This window comes from Tympanuchus pallidicinctus, unplaced genomic scaffold (genome assembly GCF_026119805.1).
Source record: "Tympanuchus pallidicinctus isolate F22 unplaced genomic scaffold, pur_lepc_1.0 scaffold6, whole genome shotgun sequence".
Lineage (NCBI taxonomy): Eukaryota > Metazoa > Chordata > Aves > Galliformes > Phasianidae > Tympanuchus > Tympanuchus pallidicinctus.
In genome coordinates, this window is record NW_026294780.1 from 30242872 (window position 1) to 30258261 (window position 15390).

At 35.3% G+C, this 15390-nt stretch overlaps 1 protein-coding gene across 16 annotated transcripts in view; it reads left to right on the forward strand.

Moving 5' to 3' along the window:
* MYCBP2 (MYC binding protein 2) overlaps window positions 1–15390 on the forward strand; it is a 210416-nt gene that overhangs the window by 154844 nt on the left and 40182 nt on the right. For 9 of the 16 annotated variants that reach the window (XM_052705771.1, XM_052705772.1, XM_052705774.1 and 6 more), the window contains 5 exons: window positions 6990–7091; window positions 9739–11379; window positions 12549–12718; window positions 13263–13507; window positions 14053–14235. In XM_052705771.1, coding sequence (XP_052561731.1) covers window positions 6990–7091; window positions 9739–11379; window positions 12549–12718; window positions 13263–13507; window positions 14053–14235 — 2341 coding nt within the window. The remainder of the gene's footprint in view (window positions 1–6989; window positions 7092–9738; window positions 11380–12548; window positions 12719–13262; window positions 13508–14052; window positions 14236–15390) is intronic. The other 7 variants (XM_052705779.1, XM_052705787.1, XM_052705784.1 and 4 more) reach the window with 3 other exon arrangements.

Below are 15390 nucleotides of genomic sequence, written 5' to 3' on the forward strand. Positions count from 1 at the left end.
GTTATTCAGTTTTCTTCTTAAATTTCTGATTTTGTCATCACTTACAAGTTTTATGATGCACCTGATCTGATTACTGGCAGGAGAACAGGGGGTTTAATTTTTGTTTAGTGAAAATTGAAAGCTTGTTGAAAATTCGTTGTGAGTAGCAGATATGGCAGTAAATGCTTGCTTGTGTGCAGAACAAGTCTAGCATGCTGGTCTTTTCTTACCCGTAGAAGTATCCACAGTTGGAAGTGCCAGTTCTTTCCTGTGGGACATATCTGTCAATTCAGTTTGTCTCACACGGCCCTAAAGTGCTTCAGTTCAGCTGATGCGAGAAAATAAGTATTCAGTGGAGTGCAGCAAGTGAGAATTAGATTTAAGTGTATGGTTCACTTCTGCATTGGCTTCAGACTCATTCTGAGAGTGACGTTGTGTGCTTATACTAGGCTGTCAACAGTTTACGGGCTGGTTCAGTCCAGTTCCATGACTAGCAGGGCAGAAGGATTTCGCAAAATCCACGCCTCTGGAAAAGGGAAACAGGAGACCCCAAAATAATTAAAAACAGCAGCAACGATCTGAGGAGAAACAAACTAATTTATTAAACATAGTATCAGAATGCAAGATAACACACCATAATACAATATAATAAGAATTGAAGCTAATAATGAGAGAGAGTGTCTGCAAAGTGGATAGGCCTCTCATAACGTTGAGATGAGATGTGCAGTCCAGTTGAGCAGCAGGGAGGGGAGCCTGACGAAGAAGAGCACATCAGGTGACCTTGCCAGGGGTTGTATCTCCTCTCTGACCGCAAAGCCACCTAGGGTATGTAGTTCTTTTCCAGACAGGTGCCTGGAACTGGAGAATTAACACTTTAACTTCCAATGCACTACATGATGTTATGATGTAGAATACCGATAACCAAAAATCATAAAAGCATGATATGGGCTTAAACCAACATTCTGAAAACGTGTTCCAAAACCTAGTTAGATGAAGCAAGTGACTGCCAGTAGTGTCAACATACCATCACTGGGAATTTGACAATTGTATGCTCTTTCCCTTCACTTTTGTTTTTATTTTTTTGTCCAGAGTAGTAAAGTCAGAGTTTTATTCAACATTTAATTTAACATTTCCCTACCGATCTTACTTCAGACTTTTATCATTTAGTATTTATGTATGAATAGAAAAGTTTTTTTTTCTTATATGCTGCGCAGTAAGCTTTTTTAAATTAAGTTACTATCTATGTATTCTTCTAATAAAGATCCAGGATTCAGAATTAGGACCTTTTTTCCAAGGGGAATGCTGGTCTAATAAGTAAAATAAAAATGTAGAAATAAAATAATCTTATGTTTCTGTCTGATTTGATAGCTTAGTACAGTATTTCAACCAGTTAGGTTATTAGCGCTTCCAGCAGTATAAACTAAACGGGAACTCAAACGGAACTAGTGTACTGTGTTGCCGTAACTGTGATGTGGTACAAGGACCTTCTTCCTAACAAGTTGTCATTTACTTTATGATATCATATAAATAATGTAAATTATATTACGAAAGAGGGAAATTATTAAAGTTTTCATTTCCAGTATGAAAAATCTAGTAGCATGTGAGGCGAAAACAGTTTTGAATTAGAACATCCTTATTCTTCTGAAAATCTGTTAATCCTTTTACCACTTGATATAAAGGTAGAACATTGTCTGTGAGGCTGTAACACTGTGTTCATGTTCATTTAATAGTCAAGGAAACTATCAGGGATCTTTGAAAATTAAATACTATTCCTAGAAACCATACATATTAGAAAGTAATGAATTAGCAGTCTACATCTATTAGACTAGCATAAATGCAATAAAAATATTTAAACAGGAAAATTCTGTTTATATCTGATTTTGCTGTGCTTTTTAATATGTTTGATATGTTCAACTCTGAGCTATAACTGAACTGTATGATAATTCCTTTTAGCACTTTATTTCGAAAGCATTTAATAGCTTCCTGTTTCTAAACAAGTAATTAGAAGTTAAATCCCTTAAAGAGCATATCCCAAGGCTCCATATCATGTCAACTGCAGTCATATGTAATTACAATTTTAAATGATGTCCTTTGTTCGTAAGTGCTTACCGCAATAAATTTAGATCTAAAAATTAAAGCAAATGTTTGTTACCTGTTCTATTAAAAGGACTAGTGATAGTTTAACAGTTGAAAGTATTTGTCCCCTATTGTAGATTCCCATAGCTACAGATATGGCAACATGGAAATACATTTTCTGATTTAACAATCTGAGTAAGTAGCTTAGGCTACCACTTACATTTTCTGCTGCCTGTCTATTCAAGGAGGTTTTATATTTAAGCATGATTTTGAGGGGAACTAAGATGATCTTGGATGTCCCATAAATTTATTTCCTAAGTAGTGTATCAAAGTATGGAGAAAAACTTTAATCTGATCATGATGAATACTCTGCCAGAGATTTTCTTCAGAAAAAACAGTTAGCTATTCTTTCTGAGGAATGCTTTCTGTTCTTGGGTTTTATTTTCTTTTGTTTTTCAAATTGATTTGAGGAAGAGGGAATGGGCTTCTCACAACTTTTTTTTCTTCAGATACAGCATCTGGTTATTTTTTGCAAAAAAAAAATATAGTGCTTTTGGACAACCACTTCCTCAGATATTATGCTTAAAGTATTTTTTTTTAACAGAAAACGCATGAATTTTCCTTGATTATTTCAACAAAACAGTCTGTAATTATTCATGCCTGAATTTTCTTACTTCTAAGAAGACTGTAAGATCATCAGTAACAGATTTACTCAGGAGCACAGCTTCCGACAGCCGCTAGATTTATTACTCATTACTTGATTAATTCATCTCTCCATTTTGGTGATTATGTCCAATTTCCACTTGGATTCTAAGTGTATCAAATCCTGGAGGGTCAAGCAAGGTCTTGTTTCTCAGCTTTCAACAGTTTGTGCTAGGTCATAAAAACCCTCATACACAGCAAGACAGGGAGATCAGCGGGATCTTGTTGCACTGTTCAAGAGCAGTCAGTAAGATTTAAGACGTGGCTGTTGAACTCTCAACCAAGGGAGGAAGCTTGCTGTCACAGAAGTTAGAACTTTCTGCTATTATCTTCACATCTGAGTTGCTATTACAAAAGAGGAACAGATTTATAGACTGGAGATGCATTAAACCCTTTTGTTTGATTCATCTATCACAATTCTAACTCTTCCACCATAGCCCTGTCAACTTGCCTTGAGTAGTGTCCTCAGCACAGCTGTTGTTTCCTGACTTATCTCAGTCCAGGCAGAAGCTGCAGTGCTGAGCTGCTGTTAACGCATTCATGGTGTTAGACTGCCTCATTGCCAATACATGCTGCAGGGCTGCAAACCAGTGTATGATCAGCCCCTACCATTCGTATGTTCCTCAGTACTGTGTTAGCATTTTCTTCTTGGTTTTCTTCCTGCCCTTCCTAGGTGCTTATTACAGAACATTTGGATCCACTGGCTTTGCCTGTAGTGCTTCTGTCAACCTTTTATAAACAGTGGAATCTGCACAGAAGATTTGCGCACATACAGAGTGTGTAACCGTTTTTAGTAGCATTTCAGTAAAATGAAGGGAGAGAGTAGTCTTAACCAATCACTCTGATCTCTTCTATGTCATACTGAAATGTCATGGAAAGCAGACAGAATACTGGCTAACTTTTTTTTTTCTGATGCCAAACTTTTTTCTTATTGCCAAACTATTATTCCTGAAAGAAGTTAAAGTGTTTCATACTTTAGGCTTCAAAGATCTAATGTTGTAAGAAACACACTTATTTTTCTGTGTGTGCTGAGCAATTTAAATTCAAAACCATCTCTGTGGGACTGGTATCAAGTTTGGAGGACATGTATAAATTGTGTTGAGGTTTATTGTAGAAATAGATTTAACTCGTCTTCAGAAATTAGGAAATTACAGATTCACAAATATAAATAAATATACAGATTATAAAATTATAATTAATTTTATATAGTTCTCTAGTGCAGGAAGGCTTCTTTCAATTAAAATATTTAAGCAGCTCCAGTGTTTGTTATTGAAACCCTGCCTTTGGGCAGTAAGTATAAAAATTTTTGTTTGCAATGAGCCGTAATATTTTTGTAATTATACTACATTTTAGCAGGTGCTTCTGTTCATTCTTTCATTTCCCTACTAAATTTATCTAGTAGTTCTCTGCCTTTTTAATATGTGATATTCAGATGTTTGTTGATTTCTGTGTATTCTTGTATTTATCAAGAAACGGAATCCATGTCCAACTGTCAGTACAGCATTTGGCATTTTTTAAAATGTGAAAAAACATAAGAAGCATCCAATGCTTAGGCAAAAGTGCAGAAGGTAGGTCAGTGCTTTCCTTCATCATCATGCAAAAAGGCTGGAAAGGAGTGGCATTTCAGAAGAAATTTTAGCTTATCTTCACAATGCAGACACACTTTAAGCAGTCTGTTTCAGACCTAAAAAATAACAAAAATTAACATGGACCAGTCGGCAGTATGTCATACCTGCTGGCTTTTCCTCAGAAGAAGCAAATATCGGACATCTTGCCATGAGCTGCCTCTTCTGTTTCCACACTGTGTAGCTTTTCAGGCTGGAACTATTTCCAAGTTGAAGGAGAGAGTGTGACTAGACAGAGGTTGTCGCATTCAGTTGTGACTGGACAGGTCTTGTTTTCCTTTATTTGAAGCCTTTGTAGTCTGAAGGTGACTGAAGAGCAGGAATCCTGTCCTTGTCACTGACCAGACATACTGGATAGACGTAGTTTGAATAGAATCGCAGAATCATAGAATCACTCAGGTTGGAAAAGACCTTAAAGATCAAGTCCAACCATGACCTAACCATACTACCACAGAATCACAGAATCACAAGGTTGGAAATGACCTGCAAGATCATCTAGTCCAACCACCCTCCCATTCCTATTAGTACCACAAGCTACTAAATCATATCTCGTAGCTCCTCATCCAGGCGCCTCTTGAACACTGCCAGGGACGGCGACTCCACCACCTCTCTGGGCAGCCATTCCAGTGCCTGATCACCCTTTGAGAGAAAAATTTTCTCCTAATGTCCAACCTAAAACACCTCTGGTATAACTTCTTGCCATTTCCTCGGGTCCTACTATTTGCCTGGGAGAAGAGGCCAGACCCTTTTGCACCACAGCCTCCCTTTAGGAAGTCGTACAGTGCAGTGAGGTCTCCTCTGAGCCTCCTCTTCTCCAGACTGAACAATCCCAGCTCCCTCAGCAGCTCCTCATAAGACTTGTGCTCCAGACCCCTCACCAGTTTCGTTGCCCTTCTCTGAACACGTTCCAGGGCCTCAATATCTTTCTTGTAGTGAGGGGCCCAAAAACCCTAACAGCTCTCTGCTAAATCATGTCCCTGAGCACCACATCCAGTTTTTAAACACATCCAGGAAACATTGTTTCCCTGGGCAGCAAGGAGACTGTGTGGGAATCTCATTCTCTTTGACCCAATCTCCTTGAAGTGACAGAGTGCAGATACAGTACTCAACATAAACTAGATTACAGAATTGTAATGTAAATATTCTCAGATGTAGAATGAAAGAATGAAATGAAAATCTGCATACATTAAATTAGATTTAGTAAAGATTTAATTATTCACAGAATGGGAAGCTGATAAACAAAATTGTCATTTTTAGGCTTGTTTTTTACAAAAGTATTCCTTTAATGCTACGTTGCATTCTTAATGTATTTTCCTGCATTTTAACTTTATAAATGAATGAAGTGTCTGATGTCCTGCTACCCAAAAGCTATACAGTTGGTATTGCATCTTTACAAAGCTTTTGTAGGCATCAAAGTAAGTAATGCTATTCTTAAACTTGTGATAGTACTAGAATGAGAATATATGGATTCTTTTATCATTTTGAAGAATTAAATTCTTACCTCAAGCATGAACGAACATCTTCTCCTTATAGAATCAATGGATGTATAGTTTGTTATTCGAGGTAGGAATTTAAATGTATTTGTGTACAGATTTGTAAATTCAGTACCAGATAAAAACCAAACCAAGGCAAACCAAACGAACAAACAAAAGAACAGCAACAACAACAAAAAAAACAACTAAGCACTGTAGGAACGGAAATCTCTTACTTTCAATGCACTTTTCTTCCACTTGTACAAAAGTGTATTTCTAAAGCCAAGTATCTTCTAGTGTACAAAATCTTACAATGGGAAATTGACTTTTTTTTTCCTGAAGAAATAAAAATTCAAATTAGAATTAAAAATAGTGTTATAAGAAATTGAAGTCATAGACTTGAAATTAGAAGTTCCTGTTGTTATCTCACTATATCATGGATTATACCAGAGTTTAACTTCTTTTTTTTCCTTAATCCCTAAAGCTAAGTTATTTATAAAGGTTGATACAAATTTGTTTTCATGTCTATACTGTTTCATAGAAATTTCTACTGATAATTAGGTCTTCTGATGGTATTGCAAAACTGCAGTTCACATTACAAGTGAAGATTTTTGTAACATTTCATTACTGAGGTGAATTCAGATTTGAAAACAAATAGCTTTGATTGATTTAATATATTTTTCATCATTCTTCCAGTGAGTAGTGAAACTTCAAAACAGAAAAGTCTGGATCTTCTCTAACTTTATCAAAAGAATGTTATAAATGGTCATCTGAAGAAGATACCGCAGGTTTCAATAACTAATCTCTGAATTTACAGATTAAAATTTCACATTTAAAAGCAGATTTCTGTTCAAAATCGGGTACTGCTGGTTTCATAATAAACCATCCATCTGATTGACTAGCCATAGTGCATTTGAGATCCCATAAACTAATACTTTAGTATTTTATTTTTTGAAGTTTGCATTAGGGAAAGCTTTTTAAGTAGCTGTTTCTCATTTGAAATTAATGTAGGAGTCTTGATGAACTCAAGAATATTTAAAAGAGGAGATGCATATCACTTTAAATGCTTGTTTTTATATTTGCATTTTTTTCCATTGAATCTGTGTTGCTTCTGTGCAACTGTTTTCCACTGTAGACACTCCATCCTGCTGCCTTGCTTCTCGTGAGCTAATTTACAAAACTAGTGATGTAGCTGGGCCTGCCTCTGCTATTTCATCTCTCTGTCACAAACTAAAGGGTGGATATGCATGCAAACATGGCTAGGTTATTCAGCTTTTGCATTGAAAGTGTTGCTTTTTTTTTCCTCCTTACATTCATTTTCATTTCATTCTCTTAATACGATTTATTCAAGTTCGGTGTTTATTAGGAGTTCATTTGATACGGCCATTCAGTATTGCCTTCCTGAACAGCAGTATCCAGGGTATGGATTTTAGCTATCAAATTTTGTAAATGGGTAACTGTTAATCTAGTATAACACTATCTGCTCTCAAATGCAAATATAGAAGGCAAATGAAATGTAGAAGGGAAAAAAAGTAATCTTTTTTTTTTTCTTTGTTTACAGATAAATCAAATATGTAATTACGCAGTTTCTCATGTGGGGCATTTTTTTGTGCTGATACTCCAGAATGCTAATTAGGATTATTTACATGTATATGTGCAAAGTGAAACCTTCTTTAAAAAAATATTTTTCATTGCTAAAAGCTATTGCTAAGCTATGCTTTTCAAAAACATTTTTGTTCTAGATGTTTTCCTACTTTTTTAACTGGTAATGCATATACTTGGAATGTGATACATTGCTGAATGGTTTGCCGTGTTCTGTGTCCTCTAAGAAGACAAGTGTTTTCTGTTCAGTTTTTTTCTTTTATGAGGAGTTCTATAAAAAGTTATTTAAATGATAATATCTACATCTGGCAAACTTTAAATTAATATTTTTGTTTGCTTATTTGGGGGAAAAGTATGTATAAAGTAATTTCATTTCTGAATTCATTTATCACAAAGCAGAAATCTTAAAAATTGTTCATCAGTAGACCTAGTGAATAACAAAAGTGGCTTGAGAAACTGCTTGAACTGCTATTTAATGAACACTTTTTTTTCCTCTAGCAAGAGCAGTCATTTTATAAAACATGATGTACCATGCTATTTCTGCCTGCTTCCTTCCTTCCCCCATGTCGAAACAAACATGCAGATAAGAAAACAACCCAAAAACTCCTGAGAAAAAAAGGTTAAAGACACTTAAGACACTCAAGAGCAATAATGAAAATTTTTGAAATGTTCTGTTTATGTTTGGCATGTTGTCCTCGAATATAGACAAAATATTTCTTTTTTATCCTGGAGAAATATAAACTCCTAGTGTGTCCAGTATCCTGGGAAGCAAGGAGAGCACCCTAACTCTCAAGTTTGTTAAATATTTTAATATAAATATTCTTAACTTTTTCCTGTAGCTGTTTATTATAAGCCACTTAAACACAGAGGAAACAAAAAATGTTTTGTTTTCCGAGGAGACATCTTGGTTTCTAGTCTTTATTTATTTATTGTGAGATTTAATGGTATTGGAAAAAAAAAAAAAAAAAAAAAAGAAACAGGTCATTCCATGCTTCTGTACATTATCTAGCATGCAGACAAGGTTTCATGATAGGAAACTAGAAGAATTCAGAATTCTATATTGCAGAAGGAACTAAACACAGATTTCCAACCTTCCAAGTAAATATTGAAGGTACTGAATAAAAGATGACTTCCTGTCATTTCTGTTTCCATTAGAAATCATGGTTCAAATTAGCAAACAATTTTTGATTGATTAAAATTTTTTGACAAATTATCTTTTCCCCCAGAATGTGCTTGGGCCAGTGAAAATAGCATTTTAATGCTAGTTAAAAAAATAAATAAATAAATAAAAATCCACAGTGCAGTGACCTACTTTTACAAGCTTTACAATGATAGCTACTTCTTTTTTAAGTAATGAAAACATATTCAAATCAGAAGGACTATGAGGTGTAGTCTGGAGAGAGTTGTATATTATTACAATTTGATGAGTGTTGCGTTGTTACCAGTAATGTAAACATTTCTTGACTTCATTTAAAAAACAGAGTTCTATAAGAGGGACAGGGTTCGTACTCATAAAACTATTTGAAGTATAATGTTTGATGAAGCTACTTACATACATATACTAGTTTGGCATGTAATACACGTGTAAATTCAGTGCACTTGAAAACAACAAATTACTGCATCAAGCTAAAGGTGGCTGATGGTTTGGCTTAAGAGTAATAGAAGAAGGTTATTATGAGTAGATTCTGTTCTAGGAGAAAAACGTTGATTGCATGTGGTCTTAAAATTCAAGATAGAATAATGTGAATTGTTTTAAGCTTGTTTGTAAGTCTTTTACCTAATTATTTGCGTTATAATTGTATTTACTTCCTATGTTTCCTGACTTTTGAGAATTAAGGAAAGTAAACCTGGTCATACAAGTGGTCTTTCTGCTTGTCTCTTGTTGCAATCAGTCTGACACACAGAAATAGTAAAGAAATAACTCTTGGTTTCTGTTGCAACTAAGGTAAATTTAGTTAACACCTAGCTTTATTATTTCTTTAGTTAATTGTATCTAGAGAAGTAAATATAGTCCCTTTATTTGTGTTTTGAGAAACTAGTGAACTATGCCTTTAGATACCACCATAATGTGTTTCTTGTAAATATTTCCTAGCCAATGTTTGGAAATGTACATTTGCACATATTTTTAGAAGAAATGTACCAGTATTTAGATTTGCCTGCATTACATGAACAGAAGCATGCTTTTGAATTTTATTGTGCATTCAGGTCTTTAATTCTTGTTTTGTACTGTTAAACATGTCACTGTTAAATATAACAATTTAATTACAAAATATGCTAAACAGGTGACCGAGTGAATTTCTCAGGAGCTGCTAGACCTATTTCTCCAGCAGGAAAATCAGACATGTCATCAAAACACAGAGCTGACAGCAGGTCACCAAAGCTTGATGTGCGAATTAATAGAGCTGCTGCTGACCAGAAGAAGCCTAGAAATACTGACGGCCTAACAGCCAGTGAATCTCTGCTGCTGAAGTCAGATGCTGCAAAGTTGCGGTCAGATTCTCACAGCAGATCTTTGTCTCCAAATCATAATACTTTGCAAACACTAAAAACTGATGGAAGAACTACAACTGGTCTGAGAGCTGAATCTCCGGGACCAGGAACTCGGTCATCTTCTCCAAAGACAAAGACACTTACAGCAGTTAGATCTGGTGCTAGTTCTCCACGATCCTCATCACCCCATGATAAAACGGTACCTCAGAAAGCTTCATCTCCTGTAAAAACAAAGCTTGATCCTCCTCGAGAACGATCCAAATCAGATTCTTACACATTAGATCCAGACACTCTTCGCAAAAAGAAAGTACCACTAACAGAATCTTTAAGGGGGAGATCAACTTCACCCAAACCAAAAATTATTACAAAGGATGTGACACCTACAGAAACCGAAAATAGAGCTCCATCCCCTCATGTCGTCCAAGAAAACCTTCACAGTGAGGTTGTTGAAGTGTGTACTTCAAGTACTCTGAAGACTAACAGCATTACAGATAGCACTTGTGAAGACAGCACAGAATTCAGAAGTCTAGACGACAGTTCTAGTAAAGTTCATTTCAGCATAGGGAAAGCACCTCTGAAAGATGAGCAAGACATGAGAGCATCTCCAAAAGTGAGCCGTAAATGTGCTGGTAGGCATACAAGACCCAAAAAAGAGAAATCCAATTTTCTTTTTAAAGGAGATGGCTCCAAGTCTATAGAGCCAGCCAAGCAAGCAATGTCACCTTCTGTTGCAGAATGTGCTAGAGCTGTGTTCGCTGCTTTTCTTTGGCATGAAGGAATAGTTCATGATGCTATGGCTTGTTCATCTTTTTTGAAGTTTAATCCAGAGCTGTCCAAAGAGCATGCACCAATACGAAGCAGTCTCAGTCAACAACCTGCAGAGGAAAAAGAAACCAAGTTGAAAAATAGGCATTCATTGGAAATATCCTCTGCTCTTAACATGTTCAACATTGCTCCCCATGGACCAGATATATCTAAAATGGGCAGCATCAACAAAAACAAGGTCCTTTCAATGTTAAAAGAACCACCTTTGCATGAAAAGTGTGAGGATGGAAAAATTGAAACTACCTCCTTTGAAACATCCAGTCATCACACTATGAAATCCAAGTCTCCTCTTCCATTAACACTGCAGCACTTGGTAGCTTTTTGGGAAGATATTTCTTTAGCAACTATTAAAGCAGCTTCCCAAAATATGATTTTTCCAAGTCCTGGTTCTTGTGCAGTGTTAAAGAAGAAGGAAAATGACAAAGATAACAAGAAAACCAAGAAAGAGAAAAAGAAAAAAGAAAAGGTTGAGGCCAGACCAAGGGGAAATCTTTTTGGTGAGATGGCCCAACTAGCTGTAGGAGGACCTGAAAAAGACACAATCTGTGAGTTGTGTGGAGAATCACATCCATATCCAGTGACTTACCACATGAGACAAGCTCATCCAGGTAAGATTCAATATTTTGCTTCCTGTGTCTGCCTGCAAAATACATCATACACATACATTTTTGTATTAGTTGCTGTTATGGAAATAAGTCAGGCTGCCTTGTTTAATGTTTTAACACAGTTTACCACACATGCTAAATTTAAATTCAAATGTACTTAAGGATATAGGCTCTCAAACATGAAGAAAATTTTTGAAATAAAGACAAATCAGCAATCAGACTTTACAGTACTACTTCAGAAAAATGCTACTTGTTACACTCTAGGACTCTGAACAGTGCTGAAAAAAAGGGAGAAAAAGTATAAGTTACGGTTAATTCACATGTCTATGCTGCCAAAAGTTTTTTATTCTACTATTGATTATCTGCTGTGTTATCTCTTGGTATGAGTGAACTTTGATTTAAAATCTATGTTTTAAAAAGAAAAAAAAACGTGTGGTTAGTAGATTTGTGAGCATTAATCAGAAGGCAGCTTGTAAAATATGAAACAGCAATTTTTTCCCTCTACACATTACCCAAGTCTGTTCAGGAGTTTAATTATGGAATCATTAAGGAAATAATTTTTAGGTAGATATTAACTACTGTTTGCTTGTCAACTGAGTTTAAAAAATACTTGTGATGTAGCCAGTAATAAGTAGTCTTGTCAGTGACAAAATTATTTGTGTTTTCTAGCTTGTAAACCCAGCTAAACAATTTTACCTGTTAGTGAAGTTCAGGCTGATGTTGTATGCACTATTTCTAATACTGTATGGTAAACTACGGAGCCTTCATCTTCAGCACTTATCAGTTCTCTCAATTTTTCAGAGAACCAATAATCAGCAAAGGAATACACTTTATTCCCTTTTAAGCTTTGTTAGATATGTTGTAGGTCTGTAATTTATGTTAAACTGTAGATATGCTGGCTAACATGTAATACTGACTTTACCATCACTAAGCGAAGTTGAAAACTGTTGATGCATTGGGCATGTTAATAATAAAAACATGAAAACAGAAATATTTGGATTCTTCAGATACCACTGGGATGCATGAATGTGCACTGTAATTTTTTAAATCTGTTAACAGGAAAGACAGGCAACCACCTTCCTTCCCCACCTACATCCCTGTTTCGAAGATAGGAAAAAAAATCTTTATTTTGAAATAACTGTGTTTTTTTTTTTTTTTTTAACTGTATGTAGGTTGTGGTCGTTATGCTGGTGGCCAAGGTTATAATAGCATAGGACACTTCTGTGGAGGATGGGCTGGTAATTGTGGTGATGGTGGTATTGGAGGAAGCACTTGGTATTTGGTATGTGATAGATGCAGAGAAAAATACCTCCGTGAAAAGCAAGCAGCAGCAAGAGAGAAGGTATTTTTATCTGTTTATCTTATGTCTTTCTCTATCTGCTCAATACTAATGCATTCACAGTTTGAAAGTAGACTGAAAAATTTGGAATTTCAGAATCATGGAAGGTTTTGAGAAATACCAATGTCGCAATAATGTTACGTGAGATCATACTCAGGTCTTCATGTGATGACAAAACCAAGCTTTGGGTGAACTAGAGTAATGGAGTACTAGCATGAAAGGCATTCATCTAATATTGCTCTTGCCATATCTAGTTTCAAATTTTTGCTTAAAATATGCAAATATGTGGAAGTTTTTTTTAAAGAACAGAACAGTTTTAGTTTAAATGAATAAAACTAAATGTATTGAAACTTTTTGCATACAAAATTGATTCTGAAGCAAACATGAAAACTTACAACTTTTTATGAAAAGTTAAAAGTACTATTTTAGAACAGCATCATTTTATAACAGGAAGAATCAAGCAGCTTACCTACGTGATATTGATAGCTTCTCTTGTGATGAAGAATAATTTAAATACACCTTTTTTTCTTTTCATTAATTGCTATAGATTAAGCAATCTAGGAGAAAACCAATGCAAGTTAAGACTCCTCGTGCCTTGCCAACTATGGAAGCTCACCAAGTGATTAAAGCTAACGCACTGTATTTGCTGTCGCTGAGCAGTGCTGCTGAGCCTAGTATCCTCTGCTATCACCCTGCAAAAGCATTCCAATCTCAACTTCCGAGTCTAAAAGAAGGAATTTCTGAAGATTTTCCCATAAAAATGCCATGTCTGTATCTACAGACTTTAGCAAGGTAATTGAAGGAAGTTTGCAAATATTGATTATAATATTTATGTATTTAGGGTATTATTTCCTGATCTTATTCAATTTCTTAGACCGTTATTTGCCCATATGATCAAGTGTAGCCTAAATAGCTTTTGGATGCTAAGTATTTTTTAGCAGCATCATTTATGTCCAAAGAATTTAGAATTTCCTGAAGAGTTTAACTTAAAGCATTGTTCTAGCAGACATATGTGCTTCTGTTCCCTCTTCAGCATTCGAAATAGTAACAAGAAAGCAAAAAAACTGGGCTTGCCCAGTATTTCTGAGTAAATTGAGTAAACTCTATCTTAGTGTCTTATGTCTATCATGGGTTTCCCAGCCCCTGTGTTGGTTACTGTTTAACTCATCAGTTGAAAACGCCACTGTATTTTGCCCTAAGATGGAAATTGCAACTAGCTTGTATTCATTAGGTGAATAGTAAATGAATTGTGTTAGCTGCTTACGTGTATTTTCAAGGAAGTATTTTGTACATTCAGTAACTCTTAATCCTAACTTGAGAAACCTTATTTGATGTAGGCATCATCATGAAAACTTTGCTGGGTACCAGGATGACAACCTCTTCCAGGATGAAATGAGGTACCTCCGCTCAACTTCCGTACCTGCACCATACATCTCGGTTACTCCTGATGCAAGCCCTAATGTCTTTGAAGAACCAGAGAGTAATATGAAATCTATGCCCCCCAGGTACTTCTCGTCTAGGTACTACATGCAAATGTTAATGCACTAACAGAACACAAAGTTTAATTTTTAAAATTTTTTAACTTTTTTTTAGTGAAGATAATGGAAAACATTGTCATAATTAGGTAGCTAAAGTATCAGGTCAGCCCAGTCTCTTGAAATAGCAGAAAAAAAAACCCAAAACACAAGAAACTGTTCTTTAAGTGTCTTCAGTAAAGGATAGCGTATCTGATGTATATTCAGGCACTGGTAATGCAAGTTTGCAAACCTTATTTAAAACTTTGAGAGTGTTGCAGATCAGTCGCTTCTCTTTAGAAAGGTCTTGATTTCACAGCCAAAATATGCTAAAACAAACAAAATAAAACAAGTCATACATTCAGAAATTGATGAAGGACTCTTCACCAAGCACTCTTGGTGAAAGACTTTTCACTAAAAATCTTCAGTGTACCTCAAGAAGACAAATCCCTCGTCCTTACTTCAGGCCTGCTTATTTTTCTCTTAGAGGCAAATGCAGTTTTCCTGCTATTGCCAGAACTGCAAAACTGAAGACATTGTTTGAAAAGCAGTTGTCCAAGAAACATAGCTGAAAATTTAGCACTTTTCCCCTGTATTTCCATTCTGTGACACAACTGCTTGATTGTAGTGTGGACGAACTACCCTTTTAAGAAGTAGTAGCTCTTCAAGATTTCATTTTGAGGGGAGGTTTGACTAAGAGGGAATTTCATTACTTTACATTTTCAAAGCAAAATTTGGTGTTTCTTTCTGTAGAAAGTTAAAATGTCAGTGGAGAAATGGCAGTTTAATGCTATCCGGGACCAAGAGTGCTAGGTGATTTTTACCAGGTTAAGCCTAGTCTTTATTTTGTCAAATTTTCTATAATCCAATTCAAACAATTACAGATTTTTTTCTGTTTTGCCCAAGGTAAAAAAGACTCTTACTATTACTTAATAATAATCCTAAATCAACATAGATGCTTGAGGTTTTCATACATCAGTGATGTAACAAAGGGAAAATTTGCTTTTGATCTATTTTTTTTATGTATTTTGATTTCTTATTTTATACTGACTGAAAGAGCAGTTTATTGGAATACTATAATCTGCAATAGAGTCTTTTCATAAATAGAACATTTCTAACAAAACTCCTTAAGAATGCATTGTATTGGTATATTCCTTTATT